The 16,657-nt window shown below is 35.5% G+C and overlaps 3 protein-coding genes and 1 long non-coding RNA gene across 8 annotated transcripts; 2 read left to right on the forward strand and 2 right to left on the reverse strand.

Moving 5' to 3' along the window:
* On the forward strand, positions 481-2,142 carry LOC104742334. Of its 3 annotated transcripts, XR_760511.2 has the most exons (5): positions 481-758; positions 844-939; positions 1,107-1,215; positions 1,680-1,734; positions 2,010-2,142. It is a non-coding gene; the product is annotated as an uncharacterized LOC104742334 (long non-coding RNA). The 3 variants fall into 3 exon arrangements; XR_760509.2 differs by having other exon boundaries at positions 844-1,215; XR_760510.2 differs by having other exon boundaries at positions 844-1,215; positions 2,033-2,142.
* On the forward strand, positions 4,753-9,402 carry LOC104742335 (probable sugar phosphate/phosphate translocator At1g48230). The gene is made up of 10 exons (XM_010463334.2): positions 4,753-5,074; positions 5,233-5,457; positions 5,757-5,864; positions 6,030-6,061; positions 6,136-6,186; positions 6,341-6,402; positions 6,505-6,766; positions 6,978-7,243; positions 8,477-8,571; positions 8,965-9,402. The coding sequence occupies exons 2-10, from the start codon at positions 5,365-5,367 to the stop codon at positions 9,097-9,099; spliced, it is 1,104 nt and encodes a 367-aa protein (XP_010461636.1). The 5' UTR covers positions 4,753-5,074; positions 5,233-5,364; the 3' UTR covers positions 9,100-9,402.
* On the reverse strand, positions 9,437-12,047 carry LOC104742336 (novel plant SNARE 12-like). Its single transcript, XM_010463335.1, has 10 exons — positions 11,716-12,047; positions 11,493-11,585; positions 11,217-11,310; positions 11,092-11,129; positions 10,881-10,981; positions 10,390-10,469; positions 10,257-10,313; positions 10,077-10,169; positions 9,841-9,915; positions 9,437-9,729 (listed from the first exon to the last, which is right to left on the reverse strand). Exons 1-10 carry the CDS (start codon positions 11,790-11,792, stop codon positions 9,640-9,642), a joined length of 798 nt encoding a protein of 265 aa, XP_010461637.1. The 5' UTR covers positions 11,793-12,047; the 3' UTR covers positions 9,437-9,639.
* On the reverse strand, positions 13,186-16,635 carry LOC104742337 (CBL-interacting serine/threonine-protein kinase 17-like). 3 transcript variants are annotated; one of them, XM_010463336.1, is made up of 11 exons: positions 16,212-16,635; positions 16,052-16,114; positions 15,128-15,199; positions 14,918-15,025; positions 14,732-14,812; positions 14,474-14,653; positions 14,196-14,387; positions 13,986-14,090; positions 13,788-13,904; positions 13,562-13,699; positions 13,186-13,468 (listed from the first exon to the last, which is right to left on the reverse strand). In XM_010463336.1, the coding sequence occupies exons 1-11, from the start codon at positions 16,374-16,376 to the stop codon at positions 13,406-13,408; spliced, it is 1,284 nt and encodes a 427-aa protein (XP_010461638.1). In that variant the 5' UTR covers positions 16,377-16,635; the 3' UTR covers positions 13,186-13,405. The 3 variants fall into 3 exon arrangements, with proteins under 3 accessions (XP_010461638.1, XP_019091333.1, XP_010461639.1); XM_019235788.1 differs by lacking the exon at positions 15,128-15,199; XM_010463337.2 differs by lacking the exons at positions 16,052-16,114; positions 16,212-16,635 and adding an exon at positions 15,318-16,041.

Below are 16,657 nucleotides of genomic sequence, written 5' to 3' on the forward strand. Positions count from 1 at the left end.
CCTTTTTCTTGCAAATGCCAAAGAAAACAAGCCATAGTTATCTTGTCCACATTCATCTCTGTATGACAACTAAAACATTTCATGAGTCTGATTTTATTTGTTATATATGAATATGGTGCGATATAATGGTCAGCTAGCCGCGGTGGCTGCACTCTGTGTGCGTATTGATCCAGATTTTAAACCAGACATGAGCATTGTGGTGAAAGCACTTGAACCTCTTTTAAATCCTCCTCCTTCTTCTCAGAATCCACATAGGAACCCCTACTGATTAAATATTCAATTAATTCCCGGCCCATCTCATCTTCTTCTTGATGATTAATCAATTAATGTGTTATATTCATTTTGTTATACATTTGTGAAATTTCTGGGACACCTTATCTCATTTCGAGTCCCACTTTTCAAGACATGTGTTTTTTTTATATATAACCGTTTGTTTGTCTCCTGCATACACTTTATTTTTTAGTTCGTGTGAGAGTCAAGTACACGGTTTAGAATATTTCTATATTGTTAGTAAGGTTTTATGGGATGTTTTAGAGCATTCCTTAAATTCTCTTTAGGGTTTTCTGGTTTGTACCCTATATTATATTGGCAGACATTGAACATATAATAAGATTAACTAAGAAGGAGTCTCTCGAAGTACCGGCAAACTATACCAATAGAGTCTGACCCTTTATCAGAGAGTGTAATGAGCTTATTTTGTTGATGTGGGTTCCGTAACGCTGCTAACACGGGACCAAGGCCAGCGCACAAACCAGCAGGTAGCTCACCTATTTCATCAATTGTGTTTTACTTTGTGTCGATCTTTTTAACTTCTAAGTTAATGTGGTTTTAATTGTTTTAAAGGTTACAATGGACGCCGCCACCATCAAAGAGCAGATTCACTCATGAACCTTTTACTAATGGGCTAACTCATTCCCAAAAGCTAGCTCAAAGAAGGAGGTTTGCCTCACACTATATATATTGCTCAAGGATTTAGTTTTGTTCCGATGTGCGACTCTAACAGAACCAGCCAGTAGTTCAAAAACCGTCTATTGCAGTACCATCCATTTCAGTAGATGAGTTGAAAATATTAACCGATAAATATAGTTCAAAGGCATCAATTGCAGGTTCAGATGGACAACTGTTTTACGGTGTTCTTAAAATCCCTAAAGCTGCTACCATCAAGAAACTTGATGACCCTAGTAAGCAGACAGATGGAGTATTTCTTTTTCCCAGGTACATTTTATAAAGTGTATATAGATCGTTTAATTTGTTTAAATGATCCAGCATAAAAAACCAATCCCTTGGAAATGTTATTTTTAATGATATAGAAAATGCTAACAGGTATCAATGGTTTCAAGATTCCAACACGATAATGATGTTATAATGAATTGCACCAATAACATAGCTATTACGAACTGGATTGTTTTGAAATCGATAATGATTAACCAATTTATAGATTTGAAATCGATAACTTATGTGTCTTTTTTTTGTTGTTACTTGGACAGCCAAATGTTGTAAGAGTAAACCTATTGATTATGTATTCAGTTTTGTTAAGACTTCAACAAATTAATTAGTTTGCCAACAAAAAAATTCTTACAGGATTTTATGTATGGAAGAAAATAAGGGCAAGATTTGGGTTGTTTAATAAATTTAGATCTCACAATTTCATATACATATACATATGTTTTGCTTCGTAGGTGAAGCTTTATGATCCAAAAAAAAAGGAAGAAGCTAAGGCATTACTAGACAAAGGTTAGAAACAAACTCATATAAGTATACAGTTTTCTGTATCTATGAAATAACTTAAATAAAGATTGAAGTTTGCTTGGTAATATATGATCTGACTTGTTCTCTTTTTCAACACCCACTTTGAAAATGAGTCACCTGCAATTTTTTTAAAAATAAGACATATTTAATACAACATATAGAAGAATTTCATATAACACAATATCATCTGAGTAGATATATAAGAAAGCGAACCATTGGAGATGTCATAATTAATTTGTTTGCTTGTGCTTTGGAATAAGGGTGTCGAGCTTGGTGATTTCAGGTGAGGTGAATGAAAGTCATAGTTTAGTTGCTTTCGCTTAAGAGAAGAGTGGAAGAGTTTGGTGCTTGAAGGTGAAGTGAAGGAAGAGTATTTATAGTGTATAGTTAAGATTGTAGGGTTTTTCATTTAGAATTCGCAAAAATCGTGATGAGCAAGTTTAGAAGATTTTGATTTGATTTCAAAATGAAAATTTCGGGAAACTATATTCGGAATATGCTTCTAATATCCTATGTTTTAATGAGTGTACTTTTATGTTTTGTGAGAAGATCTTATAATTGAAAAATGAAATCATCTTACCTTATTTATCAGAATCTATTAATTGTATCTTCTATCATTTGAAAACAGTTTTGTTATTCACATCATCGTAGATATTATCTTCTTCCTTTATTTGTAGAATTCCATGTTTACCTTATTTTTCTTTTATAACTAAAAAATATCTGATTAGTGCAATCGGATTTTAATTTGAGAATTAAAACCGACCCAACATTTAGGATCATACAAATAACCTTAATAAGCTTTGATTAATTGTCTAAACCTAAGGGTATGTTGTGGAAATCCGGATAACATATAGAGGATGACACAAAAATGTACTCCAAAAATATTAAGATAGATATTCATTATATATTAAAATAACTTAAATGTAAAATAATCTATATCTGAATATACTTGTTTGGTTACAAAAATCCTAAAACAATTTTTAAAATATATATCCGTTTATAAAAATTCAAATCACATCATATGCTGGAAAAAAAATCTAAAATTTATTAACTTTATGTATTAAATAGTAATTTAAATAATTAAATAAAAGTGAAATGAGAATTATATTTTAATCTAACATATTGCTTTAAATTAGGTAGATAGATTTTAGGAAATTAATATTATCAAATAAGGAAATCATTGTGTTTGGTTGTAAGAATTGTAGAGAATTTAGTTAGGACTTGTTTGGATATAAAGATAAGAGAGGATGACACAAAAATGTACTCCAAAAATGTTAAGATGGATAAACAAATATCAATAATAATCCAACTACCTAGCAATGTTCTAAATCTCTAACAACCTAACAGAAGTTAGATCACAATCAACGAGACACTAGAACATCCTCCTCTTCATCGCCTTGATTTCACGATTACACTTTGCCTTTACATGCACCACAACACATATGAGATGTGTGACTATTTTATAAACACTCAGTGAGGCAATCCTTCCAACTACTGGGTTATACACACAAGCAATAGAGATATCTCTAACCATCAAACAACAATCAATAACCAAACAACAAACCAGACATCTGCATCGACCCACACCAACTGGGTACGCATCGACCGAGACAAGTTTGCATCGACCGATACAAGGCTCACTTGCATCGACCAACGCATGCTCGACATTGCACGAAATCCCTAGTTGCATCGACCGACGCCTCCACATGGCAACGACCGACACCTCACATTGCATCGACCGATGCTCCTAGGTCAAACCGCACCGTCCTTGCATTGCAATGACCAACACACAAAGTGCATTGACTGATGCACATGTCGAGCATCGTTTTTCCCCGAAGCTGCTCGCCGGATCTTCGTCCCTAAACCACCAATGTCACAAAAAGCTTTCCAAAGCCTCACACGACTCAACAACGTTCTAAACAAGCCATATAACAAATAAACAAGCAGATCAGAGAAATCTCAAGCTTAGATAAGCCATGGTCATGCACTCACCTTTGCCAAAGAAGATTTTGAACCACCAACAAGAAGATACACGCTCCCAGCTACAGATCTCTACAGGAACAGCCTCAAATCTCCAAGAACTCTCAAGAACACTCACAAAACTCTGTCTCTCTTTCTTTTTCTCTAGAAACGGCTAAACTCGGTCAAACCCTTGAGTTTCTGCTTTTATAAGCGATTCCAGGGTTTTCCTAACCCCAATACACAACGTTTAACTTAAACTCGTCCGCGAGAACCACCTTATATCGACCGATGCATCCCTAAACTATGATTCTGGTTCGCGGATATTACACTCTTCATGATGTTCTTCATGGTGACCAGATACGGATCAGACACTAAATACTTGAAACATCAAGAAACTAAGATACGGAAGGAGGAAACTAATTAATGAAATGTACGTGGTCGTACGTGTCTGTTTGCTATAGGTAGAAAAAGTGTCCAAAGAGCACAACGAGGCGCTGTTTGATGTGGCAACAAAGAGTCAAAATCGCTGTTAGTGCAGCCAGAGGACTTGAGTACTTGCATGAGAAAGTTAACCACCGGGCTATCATCCACCACGGCATCACATCCAGCAATGTCTTTCTGTTTGATGATAATGTTGCCAAAATCGGTGATTTTGATCTGCCTGACGTGGCGACTACTAGATTTCACTCAAATAATAATGCCATGGTATTTCGAGACAATTTTGGCTATATGGCTCATGATTAATGTCCAAATTAGATATTCCTATATTGAGATGTACTCCAAATTAGGTAATATTACCAGAACCAACAAATCTATTTTTATTACTAAAATATTTTGGGTATTTTCAAAATACCCATCATTAAATCTAAATATATCATAACTAAACTGAAAAAAAAAAAAAAAAAAGTTGAAGTAAGTCACCCGTCAAGGGCATAAAACCATAGCCGTTAGATATAAGATTTACGTGTTTGAACCTTCATCTCCACCGTCGTTTAATATCTCCATTATTTTCAAATTTTTTTCTTGAGAAAGAGAGAGAGAGAGAGCATTATACAGTATACACAAACACACAGTAGCAGCAAAAAGCTCTGACTCACACTTCTACCGTCTCTCTCCCTGCCTAAATCTTCACCTGCTTCATCATTGATTCGCCATCGAAGGCTCTGACGCATTGTATCATCTTCTTCTTCTTCTTCTTCTTCTTCTTCTTCTTCACTCTTACTCTTATCGGAAACATTCTTGGGGTTGGAGTTATCGGAAAAAAAGTTTTCTTCGTATCTTGATCCCCTCTTAAACTAAGATAGATTCACACGTTTTTTTCTTCTCCAAAGCCGAGATTCGCATTTCGGCTTCTCATTTCGAGGTATTCCTTCTCCGGATCTGATTACGATCTCTCAGATTTCTCGTTACTGATTTAGGATTTTTTTGGGGTTTTTTTTTTGCGTCTAAGTAGCTTCAAATCCTCGATTTGGTGTTCTTAGTTAAGAAATCTCAAGTTTGATTTGTTTTTGGAAATTTCAGATTTCGTCTATGGAATCTCAGAATCTTCTGTTGCGTGTTGTGGGACACTTCCCTATATCGTTGTGACTATCTTCTGGCGGTGATTTTTCTTAGGCTTTTTGCTTTGAGAAGTGGAGAGAGGAAGAAGAAGATATGGCTAAGATGATAAACAAGTCGCTTGTACTTACCTATATCTACTTACTGATCTACATTATACTCTCTTCTGGAGTTATACTCTACAACAAGGTGATTTTTGCTGAGCCCTACTGTACTCTCTGTAACATAGTGTTTATGCAGATCTTCATGTAGGATATGCAGCTGTTGGATTTTGTTTTTGCATGCTATAGGTTGTATCTCTGTAACTAGAATTTAGAATTGAGGTTTGAATCTAATCTTGTGTGTATATGAGATGAAACCGGAGACCTTTGTCTCTGGCTTGTTCTTATTCATAGTCTTTGTTAGTGACTATACTTTCTATTTTGTTGCTTTTGTTTTGGTATCCTGACTTTACTTTCTATTTTATTGTTTTTGGACTTCTTACGCAGTGGGTTCTATCTCCAAAATACTTCAATTTTCCACTTCCTATAACATTGACTATGATCCATATGGGATTTTCTGGATTTGTGGCCTTCCTTCTTATTCGGGTTTTCAAGGTACATACTAAACTCTCAGCGTTTACAGTTACACTTCCATTGGCGAAATTAATATGCTTCATGTTCATCTTATGAGGAGTTCTTATTTGGCATATTTGACCTTCTTTATGACTCTTCGAGTCCTTATAAATAGTTAAGTGATGAGTTTCTTCTTTTTTGATGTAGGTTGTCTCTCCTGTTAAAATGACTTTCGAAATGTAAGCCACCTTTTTTGGCATATACGTTGTTTCTATCATCTTTCTCCTTTTTAACATATTTTCTTCAACTCCAGTTATGTGACCTGTGTGGTACCTATAAGCGCATTCTTTGCATCCAGCCTCTGGTAAGCCTTTGTTCCTTGTACAGTGGGACATATTAGGTTTATCGATGCTCTCTGTCCTAGTAATACTGTCTATTTCAAATTCTGAATTTTCCGGTGCTTGTCATACCTGATGTCTAAATTGTCTCTTAAGTATTCTGTTTACTCCTTTTTACAGGTTCGGAAATACTGCATATTTGCACATTTCAGTTGCCTTCATACAGATGCTCAAAGCACTAAGTATGTCAATACACAACTTCCTTTTTGGCTCAAACCCTGTATTAGTATATGAATCGTTGAATATGTTGTGAAGCTTTTTAACACGCCAATATATAATGACAGTGCCGGTAGCAACATTTCTCATGGCCGTTGTCTGTGGCACGGACAAAGCAAGGTGTGATGTGTTCATGAACATGGTGCTAGTCAGTGTTGGAGTTGTAGTATCATCCTATGGCGAAATTAATTTCAATGTAATCGGCACAGTCTACCAGGTCATGGGAATCTTTGCTGAAGCACTTAGACTGGTGCTAACTCAAGTTCTTCTACAAAAGAAGGGCTTGACATTGAATCCAGTCACCAGCTTATACTATATAGCTCCATGCAGGTACGCAGTAGAAACCTAACACATCTCAAAGCTTTCTTGTTTGAAAATTGGCTTGAGATGAAAACTTTGTTGACTTGATGTGACCTCTTGTTCTTGTTTGTCTTTTGTACAAAGTTTCATGTTTGTCAACATCATGTATTATTTCTTGGTAGATGCAAGAAATATATTCTACTGCGCATTAAACTTGCAATTTTTCCTTTATTTTGTGCAGCTTTGTTTTCCTGTCATTGCCTTGGTATGTACTGGAGAAACCAAATATAGATGTCACGCAGATCCAATTCAACTTCTGGATCTTTTTCTCAAACGCTCTCTGCGCACTTGCCTTAAACTTCTCCATATTCTTAGTAATCGGAAGAACAGGCGCTGTAACCATCCGAGTTGCTGGGGTTCTGAAAGACTGGATTCTCATAGCCCTCTCCACTGTCATATTTCCTGAATCAACAATCACTGGGCTGAACATTACTGGATATGCTATAGGTTTGTTTCTTTNCTCAAAGCTTTCTTATTTGAAAATTGGCTTGAGATGAAAACTTTGTTAACTTGATGTGATCTCTTGTTCTTGTTTGTCTTATGTTGTACAGAGTTTCATGTTTGTCAACNCGATGCTCTCTGTCCTAGTAATACTGTCTATTTCAAATTCTGAATTTTCCGGTGCTTGTCATACCTGATGTCTAAATTGTCTCTTAAGTATTCTGTTTACTCCTTTTTACAGGTTCGGAAATACTGCATATTTGCACATTTCAGTTGCCTTCATACAGATGCTCAAAGCACTAAGTATGTCAATACACAACTTCCTTTTTGGCTCAAACCCTGTATTAGTATATGAATCGTTGAATATGTTGTGAAGCTTTTTAACACGCCAATATATAATGACAGTGCCGGTAGCAACATTTCTCATGGCCGTTGTCTGTGGCACGGACAAAGCAAGGTGTGATGTGTTCATGAACATGGTGCTAGTCAGTGTTGGAGTTGTAGTATCATCCTATGGCGAAATTAATTTCAATGTAATCGGCACAGTCTACCAGGTCATGGGAATCTTTGCTGAAGCACTTAGACTGGTGCTAACTCAAGTTCTTCTACAAAAGAAGGGCTTGACATTGAATCCAGTCACCAGCTTATACTATATAGCTCCATGCAGGTACGCAGTAGAAACCTAGCATATCTCAAAGCTTTCTTATTTGAAAATTGGCTTGAGATGAAAACTTTGTTAACTTGATGTGATCTCTTGTTCTTGTTTGTCTTATGTTGTACAGAGTTTCATGTTTGTCAACATCATGTATTATTTCTTGGTAAATGCAAGAATCTATTCTACTGCGCATTAAACTTGCAAATTTTTCCTTTTTTTGTGCAGCTTTGTTTTCCTGTCATTGCCTTGGTATGTACTGGAGAAACCAAATATAGATGTCACGCAGATCCAATTCAACTTCTGGATCTTTTTCTCAAACGCTCTCTGCGCACTTGCCTTAAACTTCTCCATATTCTTAGTAATCGGAAGAACAGGCGCTGTAACCATCCGGGTTGCTGGGGTTTTGAAAGACTGGATTCTCATAGCCCTCTCCACTGTCATATTTCCTGAATCAACAATCACTGGGCTGAACATTACTGGATATGCTATAGGTTTGTTTCTTTCCATCCCAATATCTAATTGGATAAAGCTCTAAATGTTGTGCATTGGTTAACTATATTCTTCTTATCATGTGTTTGGCACAGCGCTCTGTGGTGTTGTAATGTACAATTACATAAAAATCAAGGATGTAAAAGCAATTCCACCAAGCACGGACAGCCTCCCTGATCGAATCACGAAGGTACATTACATTGTAAATTGAATTTTACATATTCATTCACTAGCTAAGAAAAGTAAGAAGGGATGTTCAATCCAGGTCCAGTTCGGTTTGTCGGTTTACAAACTATAGTCACCAAAGTAAACCCTAATCCTCTGTGGTTCGGTTTGAACGGTTTCAGACAAAGGTTTTCAATCAAATTTTATCCATCATTTTGGGAAAAAAAAAAAATTAGATGTGCTTATTTTGACCATATTAAGATTTGGTTCTGTCTTTTGGATCAATTATTTTAGTTTTGGATTCAGATTCAAACATTCGATTTTAAGGAAGTAAAAACCAACCATTAGAATTAAGAGATAGCGAGAGCATCGCCTATATGTATGCATTCATATGGATTTGGTCCAAATAACTGTGCAGGACTGGAAGGAGAAGAATTCGTCAGATGGGGGGAGCCCCAGAGGATTGGAGCTTAACGATGAAGAAGCCCCTCTGATAACGTCGCGGTTGTCACATATCGGGCGGACACAGCTTGGAACCCACACTGCCGTCTAAGAATGACCCCCTTATATTGTTTCACTTATCAGGTGAAAGACATTATCTCCTTTGGAACCCAAACATTTTACAAATAGAATTTACCTCGGATTACTTAACAATGTTAGTCTTAAAAAAGGAAACGCGAATGGCAGAATTATTTGTAGGGGTCTCTCAATGTTATAAATGTGTTCACTAGATGCATTAGCTCCAGAGACCAGCCATTATGATCCAAACAGTTCTGAGTGTGGCCCTGGATCTGTTCTCATTCCTATTTATATAAATTTTTTCATAAAAGTATACAAAATTGGTGGATCATGAAACTGTTGAGAAAAAAAGATGGAGAACAAATAAGACATTATGGATCGTATAAAATTATATTGAACTTGTTATATATTATACAACATGGTCATAAATAATAAAAGAATGATGATATATTCTACAAAACTCTAATCAAAGCTCAGATTCAAATGACATGAACAACCAACCCCCTTTCATGGACACAAACGCAACAGAAAGCGTAATATGCACGAAACCTTCCCTCTCGCCCCTGCTAAACAGCTATTCTCTGAAGTACAAGAGCTTTCTTGATTGCGCTGGAGGAGCTAGTCCAGGGATGTCTCTGATGTCTTTGTTGTTTGGGTTCACGATCTGTTTTTTTTATTTAAGCAGAGTTAAAACTTGGAACGATTACGGCTATAATAATAACATAACTTTATTTGGGCCATTATGACAAAAATGGTAGAGTCCAATGGTGATTACCTTCACAACGATTACGGCTATAACACCACAGACAATCAGAAACAGGAACACCATTATGCATTTATCGGTAGCTACCTGAGACAGGACATAATTGGGGTTAAAAGGGAACAGTGATGTAAATTAGACATCAATTTATCTTTTGCGGTGTATGAGTATATGAAAGTCCTATGAGAGTTTACAATTTATCTTATTGCGGTGTATGAGTATATGAAAGTCCTATGAGAGTTTATGCAAACCTGTCTTCCTATCTCTTTCACTAGCTGCGAGGCTTTCTTGATAGAGAACTGAATTGTGTCTAGGTCGTTCACAACGCGGCCCATTTGATCCGTCTGAAATTTAATAGGTCAGCGTATTTGGGACAGTACGGCGCCACATAAGAATATCAGGAAGAGAGGTGGTGAATGCTTTGTTGTTACCTGTCCCTTTAAAGTGGATGCAGTTTGAGTGCCAACTTCGATTGTCTGATGCACAACCTGGAAAGAAACACCGGATGTTACTAGAGATATAGCATTATAGACCGAGTAGTATACACGTCTTACTCTAACTTACCTGTTTAGAGCGTTCAATAGCCTGGTCGGTCTCGTCCATCCTTTTCATCCCAGCATCGACAAGCTCTTGGTTTGACATTGCTATATAAACGATAAAATTAGAATCATAACATAATGGTCCACATTTTTCCACAGGATAGTTCTTCAAAGACAATTATTCTTGGCACACACTTCAATCTAGATATCATGTAAGCCAAAAGATAACAGGAATCCAGTCCCTTATTACCATCTACTAAAAACTTATTGACACATCAAACTACCAAGGTAAAACCATTAAAAGGTGAAAAAGGTAACAATTATAGTCATGAATTACCACCCTCCACTACTGAAACACATCAAATGATGCCAGAGCATTAGCCCATAGTACACGATTAACTATCTTCTTCTATACTCTAATATAAGCAGTTTAAGCTTCGAATATGTCAATTTTGGGAGTTTTTCTGGTTGAAGAAGAAAATCAACTGAATAGATGAAGTATTTAGACGGACTCACATGAAGCCATTTGGACATTTTCTTCAGCTGTGGGTTCACCGCTGACTCCAGCTCCCGTATGGAAAAGTTCAACTTTCTTGTTGCCAAGTGTATTCAAGTACCTGTAGCAACACAACAAATGACAAGTATATTAAACACATACTGATTGGTATATGAGAACATCAAATATAGGTACAGAACAATGCAGCTCCTTGGATGTGGGCATACTTACGTTTTTCTTAGTGCAACATAAGAATTGAGTTCCTTAATCTGTCACATAGATCAAAGGAAATATCAACAAGCAGATCTTGTAAGTACACATATCACTTATTACAAGTAATAAGAAGTAAAACGCACCATAGATTGTTTCTCATCATTCAATTGCTTATTTACTTCAGGAGAGTTTCGAGCTTCACCATCTTTAAGTTGACGATCAAACTCCTTCACCAACCTAAACGTAAAGCACATTACATCATCATTAGATAACTATAGATTCTTAAAAACACAAAGATTTCAAAATAGTCCTTGATCACAAAAAAAAAAGATTGAAAACTCTATTCTACTCATGATTACGCATCTCATCAATCTCAAATATCCCACTAGGCGAAACATATATAAACTTTCAAGACTTGCCTTTTACACTCTCTCATCTTGTCAGCAAGTTCTTCAAGTTGCTTGCTCTGTCTGCTTGAATCCTTAATCTTATCCAACCTTTGAAACCCATTCCTGCAAAAATAGATGTTGAATTGAATCTCTCGTTTAGAGAAAAATCTCCAAGGATTGTAAATTCTCTACAGTTAGAAATATATATATATAGAAATTGAAGAGATTATTAGTAAGGGAGAAAAAGGCATACGCGAGTGCTCGGAAATGGTCACGGATTTCTCCGTGAATCTGCTCCAAATGAGGGCTCATCGGAAGGTCAGACGCCATACCTGCCGGAAAATTTCAAATTCCGGCGATTTATTTTTTTTTTTAAAAACGGAACTTTTTCTCCTCCTTTTCAACTCGACGAGCCCTAAGAGAGCAAAACCCAGAAACCCTTTCACCGCACTCCAAAACAAAACCCTAATTTGAAGGGAAAACAAAAGAAGGGAAAAGATCGGAGAACGATTACGCGGCAGAGCTCTCGTCGAACGGAAAAGAAAAAAAGAAGAGAGAATTGTTGAGTCAGTGTATAATCTTTCTTTTTTTGCTTATTTGAAAACAGAGTGTATATTATTATTGTTTTTTCTTTTTTTTTGCGATGATAATAAAAAATAAATTAAAAAAAATAGGATTTGACAACGAAGCTCCACCATGTCTGTCTTTTTAGATATATAGAGCCGTTTGATGGAAGAAAAAAGAAAAAAAAAATTGAAAATGTCGTCCACATTGACATTGTGCAACTACACTCTGTCCCCGGCCCTGAGGTGAGGACATACACAATCTCCTAACCAATAAAGAAGGTAATCATCGTTAGGATAAAATCTTCACTCACAAGTTTTATAACGAATTATTCAAAAGTTTTATGGTTAACTCGGAGACGTTTAAAATTTTTTCTTTTTTATGAACACAAGGTTGTCTTGTGTTGCATATCATGGAATCATTTTACAAATCATATGAAACAATCCATACTGTAGTAGTAATAGCAATTCTAATCACATTCTCATTTATTGTTTAAATCACCAAGATGATCGATACAAACGGTGGTGCTACGTCACTAGTTATCTGAGAAGTATAACGATCGATGAAAAGATTAAAGCTTGACTGGAACATCACCTATGGTGTCACCCAGAACAAGATTCTAATTATGTTATCTATTACTGGATACGTTACGACTATTGTACTAGCGATGATGTGCACAATTCATTAATGATTCAAGGGATCAATAATATCCCCTACAACTGCACCAACCCAGTAAAAACAGTAAGCTATATGTTGGGTCAAGATTGAACAAACATAGACGGAGATCAATTTATAATGTCACATGGATTTATTACATGTTTTATCCAAAGATCACTTAATATTCCTAATTTCTTTTTATAAAATTGAAAATGATGACAAACACTTTTTTTTTTTGGTCAACAATCACAAAACAATATTTAGAATATCATGTTTTTCACATTTAGAATCGATCATGTTTTGTAGACAAAAAAAAACAAAAAATTAGAAAAAAAAAACAAAAAAAAACCTCAACACCAAAATCTTGTATTATATCAATAAATTCAAGATAACTAAATCAAATTCATTAGAAAAATCTTGGTCTTAAACATTTTTAAGAAATATAAACTAAGTATATACTTTTCTTTTACATGTAATAATATATATATTGAATTATCCAACATATTTGGAATTTGGACCAAAAAAACAAGGTCCTATATTATAAATTATCGACTTTGAGTTTCCAAAAAAAAAACCAAAACATTTTCAAGAATGTATAGACAGTATAAGTCTTGTGAGCTTTTTGTCTGCATACACAAAAATCTAATTGGTATTTACATCTAAATCCAGTGATCTCCCGATTCAAAATTTTGAATAGGCTGACATTTTTTTTTTGCTATTGGCTACGTTATAAGCTCCTGTACTTGTGATGATGAGCCCACTTCATTCAATAATCTCTCGTACAACTACATAAATCGAATGCCATAAGTTATTTTTGAATCAAGATTGAACAAAGATAGACACAAAGATTAACTAACGTTACAAGAAGAGTACATTACCTGTTTATAAAGAGAAGAATCACCATGTGATTTTCTTAGTTCAACCACATTCAGGGACGGGCTTATCTCAAAAACCTCAGCAGTTACTGATAAACCGCATTGCCCTTTTCCAATACTTTCCTCTTTGATTGCTTTTATCTGAAGCAACATCAGTTCCCCAACCACTTTAATTACTTACAGCTCCTCAAGTAGCAGAAAAGAGCAAAAAGATTCAAAAGGATCTCACCCTTGCGTGTTTCTTCTGTAAAGAAAAACCCATCTCCGTAAAGATCGTTTCGATTTTCTCCAACAAATCTGTGGCTAAGCTATTTGACGTGAATCTTGTCTGCCTCTCTGATGCTTTCTGATCATTAACAAACATTTATTCAAAGCTTAGGACAATCTTGAAACAGAGTAAATGAGGAAAAACATGTTGCATGGTTACCTCTTTCTCAAAGAAACCTGAGAGATCGAGATATGATGACATTCCAATCAACTGAAAGGCGTTGATAACGGTTGGAGAATCGTGAATCTTCTCTTCTTCAGATACCTTCATCATAAAAAACAAAAAAGACAAGACTTTGAGTGAGGCCAATGCACTTGATACAAATTCATAGGAACGTTGCAAACATGATGAGATGAAACAGATTATTACATCTTCTTGGATTGAGTATGCATCGTCATCCTCATCGTAGGTTGAAGGAGTGTATTCATGCTTGAACCAATCATTGGCCTTTATATTTGCAATTGTCATCCTCGTGACTGGATTTGGATCAAGCATTCTCTTGATCATGTTTTTGGCACCCGGTGTTATCCATCTAGGTATTGGGGGATCTCCTTTGAATATCTGAAAAAAAGATTATAGCGTCGAGTGTGTTTAATTAAACATAAACTAAAAATACTAAAAGAAGCAAATAAAGAAAAAAGCAGTACCTTCCGGCAAAGAGCTGCGAGGTTTGTATCATCAAAAGGGAGACATCCAGTAAGAATAACATACAAGATTACTCCACACGACCATATATCTGATGCTGCACCATCATACCCTTCGTTAGCTAGAACCTCAGGCGCGACGTAATTAGGACTACCACAAGTAGTATGTAGCAATCCATCTTCCTATACATGTCAAAACCAAATAAAAGTTCGAACATGTTTTGCTGCTGTGTATATAGGTTTAGGATATTTGGTAAATACCCTAAAATGTTGAGGCAGAGCACTAAGGCCAAAATCAGTTATTTTAATGTGCCCCTTTGCATCAAGAAGAACATTCTCTAGCTGCAAAACGGGAAACTTGATATTAGAACATGTGGTCAATTAATAGTCAACACTACATACAAAGTTTGAAGCTTTCATTAGTCAATAAAAGTTGTAAACATATACCTTGAGATCCCTGTGGTAAACGCCCTTGTTATGACAATAGCTTATTCCATCAATCAACTGCTGAAACATTTTTCTTCCTTCTATTTCTGGAAGCTTTCCTTTAGAGACCTAAGACATCAGAGCATATATTTAAGACTAGAACTTTTGGTATGTAGAAACCAACATTTTGTTAACTAAGAAAACCGTCACCGAAGCTAATAGGATTCTTACAATTCTATCAAATAAGTCTCCTCCGGTGACTAATTCTAGGACCATGTAAATCTTGGTTTTGCTAGCTAAGACCTGCAAAGTATACCATAAAGAATATGCATATATCAGGGAAACTAAAATTAAATCTGTTGAAGGATTAGGAAACCCTTGAGGCCTTGACTAAACTAAGAAGAACAAAAAAGTGATCTACGTTATGAGGAAAACTTCCACGCCAAGAAAGAACGTGGACCAAGCCTCTGTTGAATCAGCATCCAAAACCTTATCGGTTGCTTGCAAGAAAAGTAAATCGTAAAATACCCATGAAGGAAGACTTGAAAAAAAAAAGTAGGTTCACGTAATTGAAATGTATAAAACGAGTTTTACTATATATTAATAAGTTAATAAATACTACTAATCAAAGCTGTTATGAAAAAGATTGGAATTTAATACTAAGATTGGGCCATTGCGATTTGTGATGATGATTGAATTGGCATATCGTCATTACGCCCAAATGGTCAATTTTTTGGGACCTATCTAATAATTGAATTGGTCATGGTTCTAAATCTTTTGTCCACCAATTAATGGACGTCATGAAGAAAAATTACTTTAAAAACTACAAGAAAATAAATTATTTGTATACGTTTAGTAGGGCTAATAAGCAACATGAAAAGGCAAATTTAATTTGCGTGGTCATGAATTAAAGACTCGTCACACACACAGAGAAGAAAACAGAAACAAAAATTAATATTAATTAACAAAAAAATGACGGTTAACTTTTTAATATACATATTTCTACGCAATCTAAACAAAAAATGTTTGAGAAGTTTAATATTTAGTCGTCATCAAAAATATTCTAATTGATTAGTCAAATGATAACCCCAAATCTTTGGATAGAATTTGTAATTTCCTGAAGAAGTAAATTATGCAACAATTTACTTAAATTACCTCATGTAACCTCACAATGTTTGGATGCTTTAAAACTTTGAGTGTTCGAATCTCTCTCTTGATCTGTAAAAATTCAATCAAGAATGGATTAAGAGTTATGAATCCACCATTAATGTAATCAAATTGAGAAAATCGAGAGAGATGAGGTAATAGAAGAAACCTGAAAGGAGACGTTAAGACGAGTGATACGAGACTTGTCGATGATCTTGACGGCAAATGATTGGCCAGAAACAGTATCCGTTGCGTACTTGACTTTTGCAGAGTTGCCCTCTCCGAGTGTCCTCCCTAGCTCGTATTTACCGACACGCATTCCCGTTGTCACCATCAAATTCAGATTCCGGATATTATACAAACAGAGAATTTAAATCAATAGATGGATCAAAGGAGACTAAAGCTATATGAGTCTATGGTTATGTTTATATGAGCGTTATATTTATATATGTAGAAAGAGTGAGATTGAGGAGAAGAAGGGAAAAAGTGGCGGCCTGATTTGGAGAGAGGAACACGCAACTCTATCCCTTTGTTTCATCCTTCATCACCCTTTCTTCTCATTCTCAATTTATTATTCTTTGCATTGATTTTTTTTTTTTTTTTTTTTTTTTTTTT

The sequence above is a fragment of the Camelina sativa genome, chromosome 14, assembly GCF_000633955.1.
Source record: "Camelina sativa cultivar DH55 chromosome 14, Cs, whole genome shotgun sequence".
In the NCBI taxonomy this organism is placed as follows: Eukaryota; Viridiplantae; Streptophyta; class Magnoliopsida; order Brassicales; family Brassicaceae; genus Camelina; species Camelina sativa.